The following is a 17,229-nucleotide window of genomic DNA, read 5'->3' as shown; positions in this document are numbered from 1 at the left end:
CAGAATCCTGCATAGATAATGAGGGTAGAGAATGGGAAGATAAAGACATGGCTCAGAGGCTGAATTTCTAATTTATTTAGCCAAAACAATCAAAAGCTTGTTTTTAAGACATTCAAGGCCTGTTTAAAATAGGTATTAAATGCCATAATAGGTCCCCTTTAAATTGCATCTCAAATGTTGTTGGCTGTTGACAGACGGGGACAGCGCTCTCCAGACGCCTGCTGGCGTGAGTCCCACAGCGCCGCCTCAAGGTGTGAGCTGGGATTGATCACAGTGGCGCTCCTTTTGTTTGTCTCACTTTCTCCCTCTCGCATCTTTTGTACCTTTGATAGTGTGTCTGTCTCTCTTTTCTCTTTTATTCATTCTCTCTGTCTGTTTTCTCTTTTCCTGCTCTGCCCAGCTGGTCTTCAGCAGGAAGACCCCCCCCCTTATGATCCAGGTCCTGGTCCAGGTTTTTCCTCCTAAAGGGGAGTTTTTTCTTGCCACTGTTTGGTTTAAGGTTTTTCTCCCACTAGGGGAGTTTTTACCTGCCATTGTTTATGTTATGTTTATGTAATAATTGCTCGGGGGTCATGTTCTGGTCTCTGGAAAGATCCTAGAAACAACTTCTGTTGTAATAGACGCTATATAAATAAAATTGAATTGAATTGAATCTTCATTTTCATCATCGTCATCATCATCATCATCATCATCATCACCATCACCATCATCATCATCATCATCATCATCATCATCGTCATCGTCATCGTCATCATCATCATCATCGTCATCGTCATCATCATAATCATCGTCATCGTCATCATCATCATCATCATCATCATCATCATCATCATCATCATCATCATTCATCATCATCATCATCGTCATCCTGAAAGGGTGAAACTTTACAAAGCAGCTTGATGCAGCTATCTTCACTTTAAAGAGCAGTTAAACTGTCTCTGCGTCGTCAGCTGTCACCTCTGGCAGCAGCTTGGTCCTCCAGTCCAGCAACTGTGGACATCAGTTCTGTCCAGTTTTCAGCAGTTTCTTGTCCACTGACCTCAGAAATGATTCTGTTCCATTCTATTCTATTCTATTCTACTCTACTCTGTTCTATTCTACTCTTTTCTAGTCTATTCTATTCAACTCGGTTCTGTTCTGTTCTATTCTACTCTATTCTTTTCTGTTCTATTCTACTCAATTTTGTTCTATTCTATTCTATCAGTAAAAACCTGCTGTTACCTAGGAAACCAACATTGGTCAAACACTTGTTTGATGTTTGTGACTATCACGTCTTCTATGTGAGTTCTGAGTTTCTCAGACCTCATGAAGACTCCATAGGGGGGGGGGGCACCTTGAAGACAAACACCAGTCTCGGTTGCCGGGCAACAAGACCCCGCCTCTCCAGGATGTTGAAGCCACTTGTGCCTGATTGATTCCATGGAGACAGACAGACACTGTTGTTCTCCAGTGAACGGAGGAGCAAATAGGTGTCCAGCTTCAGGTGACCGTCCTGCTTTCAGCCATCCACTGAAGGGATCGTTTTACGGACAAACAAGAAGACCTTTGTTAGGCTTGGCGGACTTCCCAGAATGCACTGCAGCGGATCGGGTCTGTTTGAGGAGAAGAAGCACTCTCATGCTGGTTCGGTTGTTTCAGGAGCCGGCCTGGTTAATGATCAGCTGATCAATAACTCTTAAATGATTCACTTCAGAATATCACCTCTTTAGCACGATAAGCTGTTTATTTTTATTTGGAAATAAGTGCAAATTAGCTGGACTTTTTATGGAAGACTTTATAAGGCACTTTAAAAGCAACAACAGTGAACCAAAGACCTTAAACAATATACAGTGGGGAGAACAAGTATTTGATACACTGCCGATTTTGCAGGTTTTCCCACTTGCAAAGCATGTAGAAGTCTGTAATTTTTATCATAGATACTCTTCAACTGTGAGTGATGGAATCTAAAAAAAAATCCAGAAAATCACATTGTATGATTTTTAAGTAATTAATTTGCATTTTATTGCATGACATAAGTATTTGATCACCTGTCAACCAGTAAGACTTCCGGCTCTCACAGACCTGTTAGTTCTTCTTTAAGAAGAAATCTTGAAATGGATCCTAAGAGCAGATAAATTCAGGGAGATGTCTTTTTGCTTTCACTCATGTTATCAGCTGCACAAATATAACTAATAAACTGGTTACACAACAGATACAACAGCAACTGAAAAAAAGAGAAAAACTGAAGTTTTTTAAACTTTTCGAAACACTGAAAAGGGTGATCAGAAACTAATGTCGCTGGTTTTGTTTGTGTGATGTAATTTCCAGAAAAGGTGGGAAAAATGACCAGTTTTTTAGTAGAAAATGCAGCTATTTCTTTTTAATTAATTTTAATTATTATTTTTGTAGTGGGAAACAGAATACCCAACAATCTACCATCTGGGTTGATGCCTACACAAAGCTAAGAAAACCTGCAGTTCCTCCACTGACCACCAGGGTCTGGATCCAGACCTGCAGTTCCTCTACTGACCACCAGGGTCTGGATCCAGACCTGCAGTTCCTCTACTGACCACCAGGGTCTGGATCCAGACCTGCAGTTCCTCTACTGACCACCAGGGTCTGGATCCAGACCTGCAGTTCCTCTACTGACCCCTATAGGGTCACTAGGGAACTCATGTGTGACGTCACCGAGGTTTTGACAGTAATTGTTGGGTCTTTCAGCCAGACTTATACAACAACGGACGCAGCATGAGGTCATGTGACCCATTGGTCTGCGAAAGGTTGTTTTGAAACTTGTTTTTCCTCATATTTCATGCAGTCATGTTGCTCAGTAAAACTTTTTTTTTTTTAACCAGACTGTAAATATGTTTATTTCTGCTCTGAAGTTGGACATTTAAACATGAGCCAGTGGAGATTGAAGTCACTGTTGGAGCCTCTAGCGCCCAGTCGAGGAACTGCAGCTAATCTTAGCATGAGCCTCAACCCAGGCGTTAGACGGGCGAGACTTCAGTGCAACACAATCACACTAGCTAACTTTTATTTAGAACACTCAAGTTACTGGCTAATTAGCTACTGTCCGAACACATTTGTCAGTTGAGCTTTTATTGCCACAAATCAAAAGTCCAGTTATTAGCAAGTTCACATAATGAAAGCAGTCTTCATATGTCAATCAGGTAGGGTTGCCACCTTTTCAGAAATAGAAATAAGGGACACCCCGATTTCAGCAGCGCAGGCACCAAAAAAAGGGACACCCCTAAAACTTCCAAAATGCATGGAAATGTATTTATTTGATATGAAAAAACAAAACGCTTTGATTTAAAGTGCTTTAATAGCATTGAACTTGCATGACTGTACAGACAGCCAGCCATACTAGTAACTGAAATAGCTTCCTATGTATAATAATCCAGATGTATAATATAGCCTGCAGGTGAAGAATATGGTGTAAAAGTTAATTTATTTCAATAATTCAACTAGAATATGGTGTAAAAGTTAATGAAAATACGGTACAAATCGCGTCCCGTATTAGTTCAATACGGGACGCAACATTTTTTTCTCAAATAAAGGACAATTCCGTATTTTACGGGACGGGTGGCAACCCTACAATCAGGTGCTATTAGCTGTAGCCTACATTCAGCATGTCGGATTGTTGGCCTGCTAGCAACACATTTAACACGTGTTTCTTAAAATTTACAAGAGATCATTATATTCAACCCATTCAGGTGACCAAGATTATACTGAAAGATTTGTTTCCATTTCCTGTTTCAGCTCCTGTGGAAGGTTTCCAGCTCTGGAAACTCCCGTACCTCTGCACCCCAACACAGCACAGAGGAGTGTTTAGTGCAGTGCATCCCTGGGAGTGAAGGTACCAAACCACAGACAGTCATGTACAGTAACAAGGGTTTTATTGAAAAGACAAACGAGACACAACATGTGAGAGGAATAAAAGAGGAAACATGGAAGGGAGGACAGGAAACCGTCCAGCGCTTGATTTCATGGGTGTAAACTGGCATGCTGAGGCTCCGTGGTCCCGGTGTGGCCCCGGCGTGGTTCTGGCGTGGCCCCGGCGTTGTCCCCCCTCCCAGAGCATTTACAGCTCAGACTTCAGGAGCTTCTTGGCCTTCTGCAGGTTACCCAGCACTGAAAATCAGACAGAAACCACGTTATCTCTGCGTCCCCAATACGACTCGCGTGTATAGGGTTGCCACCTTTCAGAAATAGAAATAAGGGACACCCGATTTCAGCAGCGCAGGAGCCAAAAAAAAGCCCCAAAACTTCTAAACTGCATAAAAAAGTGTTTACTTTATATGAAAAAACAAAATGCTTTGATTTAAAGTTTAAAGTGCTTTAATAGCATTGAACTTGCATGACTGTACAGACAGCCAACCATACTAGTAACTGAAATATCCTCCTATTCTATGTATGTCCACATCAGCCCAGATGTAGAATATAGATACAGGTGAAGAATATGGTGTAAAAGTTAATTTATTTCAATAATTCAACTTGAATATGGTGTAAAAGTTAAATTATTTCAATAATTCAACTTGAATATGGTGTAAAAGTTAATTTATTTCAATCATTCAACTAGAAAATAGTGTAAAAGTTAATTTATTTCAATAAATCAACTAGAATATGGTGTAAAAGTTAACTTATTTCAATAATTCAACTATAATATACAGAGCGCAGCAGGTCCTGTTGTCCCGCCACAAAGATTTTGCTGGCCTTAATGTTTCCTGTGTTTTATTTTGTTCATTATTGCTAAATTTAGTGTTGATGTGTGTGTGACAGACGTGTGTATGGGGCGTTAATGAAAATACGGGACAAATCGCGTCCCGTATTAGTTCAATACGGGACAAAACATTTTTTTCTCAAATAAAGGAAAATTCCTTATTTTACGGGACGGGTGGCAACCCTACGCGTGTAACAGTCAGGTGTGCTGCACTCACGCTGTGGTGTGTCTCCGGTTTCGTAAGCGTACAAGCGGTTGCCGTAGCGACCGTTGATGTCGGCCCTCACGGTCATGGAGGGGTCTGAGGAGAGAGGGTAGCGGTGTGAGCTGCAGCCACCATTAAAGCACGTCATCTGTCAGCCTGTATTCTTCTAAAAACACGGTAAGAACCACCTCATCACAGCTGCTCCTGGTCTGGAGCATTCAGGTGTGTGTAAACACAATACCAAGAAGGAAAGACATCAGCAGTGGTGTTAGAGAAGCAGCTGTTCCCAAACATTAATCTGGAAAGGTTTATAAAAGTATATCTAACTCTCTTGAAAGATTATTCACGTGGAGAACAGTGACGACCTTCGCCATTCTTCCCTGGAGTGGACGTCTCCGAAAATGTTCCTCAAGATCAGACTGTGTAATGCTCAAAAAGAGTGTTGAAAAGATCGATTTTCCAATATTAAATCGATCCTCATATTAATTCCTAAAAATCAATTCACATGTCTAAAGATCGATATTTTTTTTTCATCATTACATTACAACTTTTGGTATTGTTTTGTTTATGCCCAAAAAAGAAATGTTTTGTTGGACACGAGCATAACTAGTGCCATATTTTTGCCTTTAAATATGTTTAAAAGTATGAAAACATTAAAGTTTTCAGTTATAATTGCATAAATTGTCTATATTTCTTTGCTTTATATACCATCTTGGGGTTACATTTGCATAAAATGCTAAAAACCAAATTGTCATAAATGGGAAAAAACTAAAACTGATTTCATACGTCTCTGTTTCCTCCCTGGATCTGTTTCATAATTCTGACCCACAAGATGTTTCTGAAAGCAGTTCTATCAGCATTCTGGGAGGTGATTGGTCCTTACAGCATCATTAGCTGCCAATACTTGCTGATGATCCTCAATATAATACTACTATTCATATGTTGCATAACTACAGTCATATAATTCATGCAACAGCTGAAAAAACATTTTTAACAACACTAATTCAAATCAATATCGGAATCGAATCGAATCAAAGCGTGATAATCGATTCTGAATCTTAAGAATCAGAATCGAATCGTTTCTTGACATTTGAATCGATCCCCAGCCCTAGTAAAGACACCACCACTACAATAACTGAACCAGGACAGTTGTCTGGAAGAGTTTCCAGGAGAAAACCTCTTATCGCCGTTCAGGAATGTTCATCTGAACAGACCAGCAGACATCTGGATCAGTGTCCTCTGGACACATGAGACCGACATGGAGATGGTTGGTCTTCATGTCCAGACACCTGTCAGTCCCTGAGTGGACCATGACCTCCTCTGTAGACCAGAGTCTTCTAGAGACACATGTAAGGACATCTGGACAACAACACCGTGATCCCAAACGCAGCGGCGTATCTACATCTACATGGGTTTGTTTTAAAGAGCAGGAAAGGAGTGGATCGTTCTCCAGATGTTAGGCTTCGTCAAAGAAGAAGAAGTTCTTACCCACAAACAGGATCCGAGGGACGTACTGTCCATCAGGAGACAGGTGTTTGTCTGTGGTTTCATACTGCCGGAGACAGATCACAACATGATCATGTTATGATGACCATATAAATCATATAAGAACAAAACTGGCAAAGAGTGTAGCAATATTGGGGAGAACAAGATACATGCTGGATTATAAACCATTGCACATTCTGTGTTCATCACTAGTATTACCATATCTGGATTATTGTGTGGAAGTTTGGGGCAACACATATATAAGCAATTTACAACCGCTATTCAGACTGCAAAAAAAAGCAATCAGGATACTTCACAATGTGGGTTATAAGGATCACACAAACACACTGTTTTTAAAGTCGCATGTGTTGAAATTTTGGGACATTGTCAAACTAAAAACTCTACAAATCATATTCAAAGAACTGATTCACTTCCAGGGAATTTACAGAAAATGTTTTGTGACAGGGAGGGGGGTTATAATTTAAGAGGAAAATATAATTTCAAAAAACAATGTTTTCATTCTAAAAGGAAAAGCATGTGTATCTCAGTTGTTGGAGTGGATTTATGGAATGGGTTGGGTGATGGGTTGAAGCAATGTACACATATAAATCAATTTAAAAAAACGGTACAAAAAGGAAGTTCTGGGAAGTTATTTGGTTGAGGAGGAGTTATGTTAAGGCAATATGGTGTTTGTTAGCTGGTTAGGTACAAAGGCACAACCAATGGGAGAATTGGTAGCCTATTAGGTAATTGCAGCTATTTATTATTAATATTTATGTTTAATTTATGATAGAGGTAACAAAGGGGCAGGGTTACATAAGTTTTACTTCAACCTGCTCCTTTTCGGACAGTTTTTTTTTTTTTTTTCCCCTGTTTGTATTACGTTTTTGTTGTTGTTGCTTTTTTTTCTGTATGTTTTGAATTTGTTTTAAAATCTTATATTTTTTATGTGTTCGAAATAAACAATTCAATCAATCAATCAATCAATGTGATCAGGCAGAACACGGTCCTCGCCAAAGTACAAAGAGGTGGGAACCTACCATGAGGTTGAGCACGATGAAGTCCTCATCCAGGATCTTCTGGATCTTGTCGTCGTCAGCGAAGACCTTCTTAAATGCTGGAAGCAGATGACGGGTTCAGAACTTGTGTGAATGAGTTAGTGGGACTACTGGAGTTACTGGACTCACCCTGGCTGTGGGGGCAGTCCTCCAGGTGGAACAGCACCATCAGGGGCTTGTTCCTGAAACACACAGCAGTGGCTCTCATGAAAGGTGACCGCGCCCCACCCAGGGCCGGCTACATCAGTCCCTGCATCCCCGGGCCCACCTACAAGCTCAGCCTCAAAGTCCCGGATTTCATAATAAATCAAATGAAAATAGGATAAAAAATACTTCACTCTAAAGATCTGAAATGAAAACCCCGACTCTGGACTGCAGACATCAACTGTCTGGGTTGGGATACGTACGAGTTTGTTACATATTTGTGTGTTTATAGAGGCAGAAATCTTGTGTTTTATAACGTTTATAACATTAAAATGTTTTTTTGAAAATTTGTGAGTTTGTGAGGTCAGAAATGTTTTTATTTCCTTTTTGCAAAATTATAAAAAAAAAAAAATCACATTTCCTTGATATCATTTCACAGAAATTCTTAGATTTATAAAGTCAGAAGTTTTTGTATTTTTTAAGTCAACTATTTGTCTTAAAATCACAACTTCTGGATTTATTTTTTTCCTCACAAATTTTAAATTTTAAATGTTGAAAATACTTTTTTCTCATAAAGTTTCAAATTAAAGTCATACATTTAAATGTTTTTCTATGAAATTGGCGAGATTAGAAGTAAGATTTATTTCCTAGAAAGGAGTGAATTTCTAAATTCAGAAATTTCAGGTTTCTTTTTTTTTTAATTCTTGAAAATGATCGAGGAAACAGCGACAAATCTACATCTGAACGACTGAAAAGGAAAGAAGACCGAAATAGCTGGATGTGAACACGAGTCGCTCCGTTAAACAAGTTCTTATCAGCAAACAGGATACAGGATGTTCTGTCCATCAGGTGTTTGTTTTAGTTTGTTAGTTTTCTCTCCTTCTTACGGAAGATTATTAGAGGAGGAAGATTTTTTTTTCATTATGCACTTCGAGAAAAAATTCGAAATGTCAAGAAAAAAGTCGAAATGTCGAGATTAATGTTGAAATACAATTTTGAGAAAAAAGTAAAAATTTTGAGAATAATGTTGAAATACAAGTTTAAATTTTGTGAATAATGTCGAAATTTCAAGAATAAAGTTTCGACTTTTTTCCCAAAATTGTACTTCAACATTATTCTCGACATTTTGACTTTTTTCTCAACATTTCAACTTTTCTTCTCTCTCCTCGCCTCTCTACTGTGGCACTTTTTCCTCTCTTCCTGAAAGGCCCTTTCTAAGCCTTCGTGCCAGCTTCACCGGGGGCCCAGAAGCCCCCCCCAGGTGTAGCAGCACCTGTTTCTGGTCCTCTCTGGTCTTACCTGGACCTGGACCAGTACAGACCCTCCTCGTAGGTCTGAGCCCAGATCAGCTGGTCCCCCCATCCTGCACAGACACAGACATGATAGCGGTCAGACTCCGGCTCGTCTCACACCTGTCCCCCAGGTGTGTGCCTGTAGCCCCTCACCTCTGGACAGTGTCTGCGGGACCCTCCTGCCCGTCTTTGGGATGTACTTGGCGATGGCGGAGTACACGGTGACATAGAGGACGAGCAGGGAGAGCGCTGTCTTCATGGTGTTCATGGTCGGCTGGGACACAAACAGACAGGTGAGGCTAGGCAAGTTCATTTATATAGCACAATTCAACATAAAGTAATTCAAAGTGCTTTACATCAACATTAAAAGCGGCAAGACACAATTAAACATTAAATAACAAATAAAATTAAATAAAATGATAAGAAAAGAGGTCAAATAATAAAAAGCACAAGTTGTTAAAAGGTAAGGGCAGTAGAGTACAGCAGGTACATCTCATTCTTAAAATGGCAAGAATTACGTTTCTATACGGTCAAAACGTACAAAGACCGGGTCAAATACAGTATTACAAAAGTAATCTGTAACAATTTGACAATTCTATGCCACAATGCCTGCATTCAGGGCTTATCCATAACTTTGCACGGTTTTCAAAAATCATGAGTATTTCAAGAACAGGAGAACACACCAGCTCACGGGCCGGGAGCCCGCCAGCTCTGTTTGCCATGGTTACCAGGAGGCACCGTCCCCCCGGCCAACACAAACCTGTTCCCAAAGTCGCTGCACAGATCCCCAGAGTTTAGCTCCACAAACATTCCTGTCAGCATTCACAGCTCAAATCAGATTCCAGCTGATATGGAGGTCAGGAGTTGGAGGGCATTATTCCCACAGTTTGGTTAGAGCTCAAAGGCAACACTCACCTGTTGGTGGTTGCTCAGGTGAGACGAGGCTGAGCGCAGCTCCAAGGATCTTGTGTAGGCCTTCTGCAGCCTCACCTGTGCGGTTTTAAGCACCTGTCCTGAGGCCCCGCCCCCTGACCCCTCCCCCGTTGGGAAAGGTAATTCGAGATTTCCGTGTGTGTTTTCTGACAACATCCTGGTGGAAAAAGTGTGTAAACGTCCTCATTAAAGGGGGGGGTAAATTGTAAGAATTAAAACAAGGCTGAACCCTTCACTTCTGTATTTCTAATAAAACGAGTTTCCTTTAAAGTTTTACACATTGTTTCACATGGATTTATATACGTAGACTTTCAGAGATGCTGAGCCACAACCTGCTACTTTTTTGGTAAAAACAAACAGCAACTTATTTTCTAACAAAGGTGGACACTGATTATTTCATCGTTGACATTGTTATCGATCATGAGCTGATTTGCAAGGAATTAAACTAAATTAAACTGGACGGAGAAAGTATTTCTGTATGACTTGAACATGAACTGCTGATCTTCCGGGGATAACTTTACTTTTGTACAGGGGCGAAAATCCCGGGGGGGACAGGGGGGACAAGTCCCCCCCATTAGTAAAGCTGTCCCCCCCTAGAATAATTTGAGACAGAATTAATAATTTTGGAACAATGCAGTAGTATTTAGTAGTGATGCACCAAAATGAAAATTTGTGGCCGAAACCGAAATCGAAAATAATAATAAACAGTAAAATCTCATTAAACTTAAAACAAGACTCATCACCAGAAAAATAACTTGTTAGTTGACAATTTTCACCTGTTTCAAGTAAATTTTCACTTGAAATAAGTAGAAAAATCTGCCAGTGCGACAAGATTTATCTTATAAGCAAAACAATCTTGTTCCACTGGCAGATTTTTCTACTTATTTTAAGTGAAAATCTACTTGAAACAAGTGAAAATTGTTGTTTTTTTCCAGTGATGAGTCTTGTTTTAAGTGTAATGAGATTTTTTTTAACTAAAAATGAGACATTTTAACTAGAAATAAGACAGATATTCTTGTTAAGATTTTGGGTTTTTGCAGTGTATTATGTCAGATGTGCTGTATTATTGCACCTTCCACCTAATACCATTGTTTTGTATTACTCTAAGAAAGGTCTTCTGCCTGTTTGCGAGATAGAGTTGAAAATGTCAAAATGCTGTATTAAAGGAAGGCTAAAACTTTTATTCCTTGTCCCCCCCTGGATTTATTCTCTAAAATGTTACTGATTATTGTCCCCCCCAACTATGAAACGGGATTTTCGCCCCTGCTTTTGTATCTATGGCAACAACAGCACATGGACCTGACGACAAATATCATGCTTGTAGCTAAGTCACACTGAGCCGTTTCTCAGTCAGAATACCTCCCTTCACTTGTGAAACCTCATCAGTCTCAGCTGAAGCTCGGTTCCAGTTCTGAGTCCTCATCTGGACCAGAGCAGATCAAATCCCAGCGTGTCTCCTGACTGATTTTATTTAGGTTGCATCCAGAATAGACTTGTATAGACTTCAGATGTAAAATGCATTTTGCATTCAAACAAATAGAAATAACAGCAGAAGAGAAACTGGTAAAAAAAAGTGTTTATATTTTATCTTTTTCATGTGAGAAAATAGTTCTTCTAACTTCATATTTGTGGTTAAAGAGATAGAGCCCATTTTAAAGTTCGCTCTGACTTTTCTGAGTAGTTTATTTTCTCTTTTCATTCATTTTAAAGTTCAGAGATTATTTTCTGATCAATGAAAAGTTGTGGTAGAATCTGTGTTTGCCAGCGAGCGGAGGTGTGATGTTACCAACATGTTCCTGCTGCAGAAGACTGAAGCGCACACTTCCTGCCCTCTGAAGTACGCTCTGGTCGTAGTACCGACCACATTCCCAGGTCCAAACCACTGAGAAACAGCCTGGCCTGCTAGTGTGGTACCCGCAACCGGCGACCTGCTAGCAGTGATGGACAGTAACGGAGTAAATTTACTTGAGTACTGTACTTAAGTACATATCCAGAGGATTTGTACTTTACTTGAGTATTAGATTTCTTTGGTACTTATTACTCTTACTTGAATACATTTCCAAGACAAATATTTTTACTTTTACTCGAGTAAATTTCTAGGAAGGCTGAAAAGTACTCGTTACTTTCAGGTCTGCACTTTTTTCTTCTTCCCTAAAATCCTATTGGACACAAGCTGTTTTTGTCAAAGGAGGAGACCTATCACAGTGCACGCTCTCCACTGGGATGTACGTAAAGCGGAAATACGTCAAGCCTCCTCAAAACGATACCGCCAAAGTAGCCTGCGTTTGTCAAGACAGAGCCGCAACAAGTCAAGACAGAGCCACAACAACGGCTACGCCTGCGTCAGGAGAAGAAACACAATCCACTGAGTCGTCTGAGTCTGATAATGAGCCGGACTCGGAGCAGGGACTTTCACAAAATCCTTGGCCGTATCTTAACTCAATGTTTGAGTTCGACCGAGTAAAAAACGAGGGCACAGAAAAACCACAGACATTTACAACTTAAACTTCACAACTTAAATTAATTTAGAGAAAATATAGTAATTTACTGATGTGGAAAATAAGAAATTTACTCTTACTCTTACTTTTACTTAAAGTAAATTTAAAAGCATTTACTTTTGGATACTTAAGTACCTTTAAAAGCAAGTACTTTTCTACTCTTACTCGAGTAATATTTTGACTGAGCTACTTTTATTTGTAACGGAGTAAATTTTGACCTGTAGTATTTGTACTCTTACTCAAGTACTGGGGTCGAGTACTCTGTCCACCTCTGCCTGCTAGCTACCTGTCTGAGCGCAGCGTCCAGGCCGGACCAACCGGAGGGATCACAACTAGCATAGATGTTAATAAATCACCTCTCATAACTTTACATTTTGGATACAAGTCAGATTTCTGCTATTTAGTAAAGTCTTATTTATCTTTATGACATAAAACCAAATGAAAATGTACTTGTTACATGATTATTTGTCTTTTACTTACTTTTACAAAAATGTACCGTTTAGTTTAATGAACATCATCCTCTCACTTTTTATTCCCTTTAATTAAGGATCAATGTCAGTTAATTTAATGTTAATTTATGGAACGTTAATTTTTTCTAAAGCTTGAGATCCTGCAGCGTTACCATGACGACTGTCAGATCTGTCATTGACCGTCATGTGACCCAGGCAGGTGGGCCTCAGACTCGACTTCAGCCATCTTTGATATATACATAATGGTGCTCATTTGTTTCTTCATTTCACATAGCTTTATTTCTATTTTTTCTGCTTTTTTTTTCTGAAGGTGACAGTTTCACGGTTAATCAATCATCTCTGAGTTAATGAGAAGTCGGCCCCAGGAGGAAACATGCAGTTTAATAGACTGTAGCGTTTGTTGACCGTCTCACTGCTCTTGATTTACGTGTCCTACAGGACTGTCTCAGAAAATGTGAATATTGTGATAAAGTTCTTTATTTTCTGTAATGCAATTAAAAAAATAGAATATTCAAATTTTTTGAGATAGGATATTTGAGTTTTCTTAAGCTGTAAGCCATGATCAGCAATATTAAAATAATAAAAGTCTTGCAATATTTCAGTTGATTTGTAATGAATCCAGAATGTATGACATTTTTGTTTTTGTAATTGCATTACAGAAAATCACAATATTCAAATTTTCTGAGACAGTCCTGTATGTCTTTCGTCCTTCAGCATCTCATAAGTTCAAAAGGGGTTTTACTATCATCATATTTAGTTAGTTGTTTACAGTCTCAGCTCTTCTTCTGCTTATTCCGGGAGTTTTTCTTGCAACAGGTTTTTCTTTCAGTTTTTACCTGCCATTGTTTAGTGATTGATTTGAATTGAATTGAATAGTTTTGGGTAGAGTTTCTGTCACTGAACTTTATCTCATCTTGAGTCATCCAGGATTCAACATGAATCAAACGGTGGTATGTTCAAGGCTGCTGGGGTGTGTGGGTTTTACAAGGGGTGTCTGTGTGCTCAGTAACGTACAGTGAGCTTCCTCCTCATGAACCCGGAGCGTTCTGCACTCCAGCGCTGAGTCAATAATGTGTGTGGTGCTGCCCCCCGACCAGGATATGGGGCAGGTTAGTGCTGAGGTGTCCTAACGGGCTCCTGTTTCCGTCTGGGCTGGGACGGCTCCAGGGTAAATGTTTGCTCCCGTGGGCTGGGCTAGGACTGCTCCCGTCAGCGCTTCTCGCTCAGCATCTGCAGCAGCAACGCCCTGAGAACACGGATCTGAGGTCACACCAAGAGACCGGTCAGCTGAAACAGAACATCACCTCTTTCAGGTGGACGGAGTCATTGAGGACGACATCAACCTCTAAAAGAGACTTAGATCATGACTACTGCAACAATAATGCCCTTCAGTGGTTAATAGAGTTATTTGAATTTGAATTGAAAAAAAAGCACACAGCAGAGAAACATGTTGAATGGTTAAATGGAACTCTCTACCTGTGCTCGTTATTCAAGAAAACAAAAAGATTCCAAAGTCTATGAAAAACCATCTTAGCTGAGCAGCTTTCTGCTGATATTTAGCTGATGCAACCCATCCATCCATCAATTTTCTATTCCCGCTTTCAGAGGTGTCAAAAGTATTCACATTCATTACTCAGGTAGAAGTATAGATACTAGAGTTTAAAAATACTCCTGTAGAAGTTGAAGTATCAACTCAAGTTTTTTACTCAAATAAAAGTATAAAAGTACTGGTTTCAAAACTACTTAAAGTATAAAAGTAAAAGTAATGTAAGGGGGAAAAAGCCATTAAGGACAAAAGCCATTGAAAATGAATGCATCTTAGTATAATGCAAATATATTAAAGAACCATATATGTGTACTATTGAGCATTAACATGTGTTTCAGAGAGCAGAAGATATGATGACTAGTTGCCTATAAGTATTGTATTGGTGCAAAAAGTCAAACTTCAGAGGCATGTTATCATTTATCCTAACCTTTATTGGAATGTACATCCAAGTTTAGTTGCAGGAATCTGAGGGAACGGATGTAAGAACAAAACTGGACAAGAACATCTGAAACAACCACAACCAAATTCACTCTATCCGGATGGAGCAATTTAACTGGATAGTTTTTTTAAAGGCCGAAATGAAATAGAGTAACGAGGCTGTTTTTAAAGTGTAAGGAGTAAAAAGTACAGATAATTGCGTGAAAATGTAAGGAGTAAAAGTAGAAAGTCGTCTGAAAAATAATTACTCCAGTGAAGTATAGATAACCAAAATTTCTACTTAAAGGTGACCTATTATGGCATTTAATGTATATTTTAAACAGGCCTTTAATGTCTTAAAAACAATCTAAAGCTTGTTTTTTCTACATAAATCATAAATCCAGCCTGTGGGCCCTGTCACTAGTATTACAGCTTCTAACCTCTTTTTCTGCGCCTCATTTTTAGGGAAGGGGGGGGTATGATAATGAGGTTCAGTGCTGATTGGCTCCCTGAATGACGTGTAGCAGGGGAGGAGGATAAACCTGCTCCGCCAGAGCAGCCCGAGCCTGTAAATGATCACAACACTGAATTTTCACAAATTTCAACTTTATTGTTAAAAAAATAAAATATGAGTTGTATATAAATAACATTTATGCACTATTTAAGCCGGATCTACCCGGCGGATGCTGAACGCTGGCCCCGGAGCCACGCCGGGCGCCCGGGAGCAGCGCTGCTGGAGCAGCGCGCATCACCGCGGCTTTAACAGGGGAATCTGACCAGTTCCGACCGGCCGGGACCGCAGGAACCGGCCTGGACTGGTAGCAGGGACTCTCGGGGACCGACCAGCGGAATTTCAGCCGGATCTACCCGGCGGATGCTGCGCGACGGGCGCCGCAACCCCACGGCGGGCGCACAGATCCGCTCCGGAGCGCATCCGCGGCGCATCTCCCGTTACCGGGGATCAAACCGACAGATTTGCCTGAAAATCTCGGAGAGTGAAGCTGGTCCAGCCTGGGACAGACCCCCGAGGACCCAGCTCCCAAACCACCCGGGAACCTGGATGATTTAACCCGGATCCGCTCCGCCGCGGCGCCGCGTCCGACTGGCTGAAGGAAGGACCGCTCCAGCAGCGGAGAGAGCTGGTTGTGGGCGTGGTTTCAGCAGCGGAGGCTGAACCTCTGGAAATCTGCTCCTGTGGTTACGTAACGACAGGAGCAGATTCTAATCGGCTCAAAAAAAACCACGTGACACTGGGGGACTCTGTCCGGCGGGGGTCAGAGAGCTTGCAGAAATTCATGGTATTTTGTCTCCCCTGTGCTGGCAGGGTGAGGGGAGACCACTTTATATATGTTAAAACAAGAAAAAATGTGTTTTTCATAATAGGTCCCCTTTAAGTAAGGTAACAAAGTATTTGTACTTCGTTACTTGACACCTCTGCCCGCTTTATCCTTTGCAAGGTCACGGGGGTCTGCAGGAGTCTATCCCAGCTCATCACAGGTGAGAGGCAGGGGTTCACCCTGGACAGGTCACCAGTCCATCGCAGGGACACATACAGGACTGTCTCAGAAAATTAGAATATTGTGATAAAGTTCTTTATTTTCTGTAATGCAATTAAAAAAACAAAAATGTCATACATTCTGGATTCATTACAAATCAACTGAAATATTGCAAGCCTTTTATTATTTTAATATTGATGATTATGGCTTACAGCTTAAGAAAACTCAAATATCGCAACCATCTTAAATATATACATGCTACGGTCTGACCATTGTTGAATTATGTGAACCTCTATATTCCAAGTATACTGTCAATTAGAACTAGGTCCTATGTTGTGTTGTGTTGTGTTGTGTTGTACTTAGTTCTAAGTGTTGTTGTGTTGTGGTTGTAGTGACTTGTTTGTGAAAGGTTGTCATTATGTTTGATGTGTTCATTGTTGTGGAACGTCTTAATCTGACTACATGTATGTTTAGCATTGTATAAAATATAGTTATTGAGGTGGAATCCAGTTCCTCTAGTGACCACCAGGGTCCTGATCCTACTGTTGTTGACCTCTATTGACCTTCAAGTTAATGTCCCACTTTACAGCAGAAATTAACACATTTACTGTCAGATTTTGGTCTCTATAGTCTGAGTTCACATCCATGACGACTGTCTGGGAGCCTGAAACTGTTCAGTGAGTGTCTGAGTAAGTCTGCTGGGATATGCAATCGAACGGGCCCTTATTCTGGTGGGACTAACCACCTGAAACTAAAATGTGCTAACTGTGATTGACATAAAGGCGTGTTGTAGCTGGTTTACAATCACTCCTCAGGAAGCTCTTGATGACATCACATGACATCCAGTTCTTCTTCTACAGTCTGGCGCCTCAGCTAAATGTTTGTTGACCCAGTTTAATTTGCAAACTAAAAGGTGAATTTGAACTTTATATTCACATAAGTAGCTGTTTTTATTCTGTAAGCAGATCCCTCAAATAAAC

General features: G+C 40.3%; 1 protein-coding gene across 1 annotated transcript; it reads right to left on the bottom strand.

Moving 5' to 3' along the window:
• Positions 1 to 3,864: 3,864 nt before the first annotated feature.
• agr2 (anterior gradient 2) lies at positions 3,865 to 9,881 on the bottom strand. Its single transcript, XM_061741131.1, has 8 exons — positions 9,805 to 9,881; positions 9,043 to 9,163; positions 8,897 to 8,960; positions 7,583 to 7,635; positions 7,436 to 7,512; positions 6,399 to 6,462; positions 4,923 to 5,006; positions 3,865 to 4,116 (listed from the first exon to the last, which is right to left on the bottom strand). The coding sequence occupies exons 2-8, from the start codon at positions 9,155 to 9,157 to the stop codon at positions 4,067 to 4,069; spliced, it is 507 nt and encodes a 168-aa protein (XP_061597115.1). The 5' UTR covers positions 9,158 to 9,163; positions 9,805 to 9,881; the 3' UTR covers positions 3,865 to 4,066.
• Positions 9,882 to 17,229: the final 7,348 nt, after the last annotated feature.

Source organism: Cololabis saira, chromosome 15 (assembly GCF_033807715.1).
Source record: "Cololabis saira isolate AMF1-May2022 chromosome 15, fColSai1.1, whole genome shotgun sequence".
NCBI lineage: Eukaryota > Metazoa > Chordata > Actinopteri > Beloniformes > Belonidae > Cololabis > Cololabis saira.
This window is presented reverse-complemented; position numbering and strand designations above follow the sequence as displayed.

What these genes read in the sequence shown, in the direction of transcription:
- agr2 (XM_061741131.1), bottom strand. Translation starts at nt 9,157, where the DNA reads ATGAACACCATGAAGACAGCGCTCTCCCTGCTCGTCCTCTATGTCACC. An exon ending in CTGTACTGGTCCAGGTCCAG is followed by an intron (nt 7,636 to 8,896) that starts GTAAGACCAGAG and finishes TGTGTGTTTCAG; the next exon opens with GAACAAGCCCCTGATGGTGC. An exon ending in AACCGGAGACACACCACAGC is followed by an intron (nt 4,117 to 4,922) that starts GTGAGTGCAGCA and finishes TCTGATTTTCAG; the next exon opens with TGCTGGGTAACCTGCAGAAG.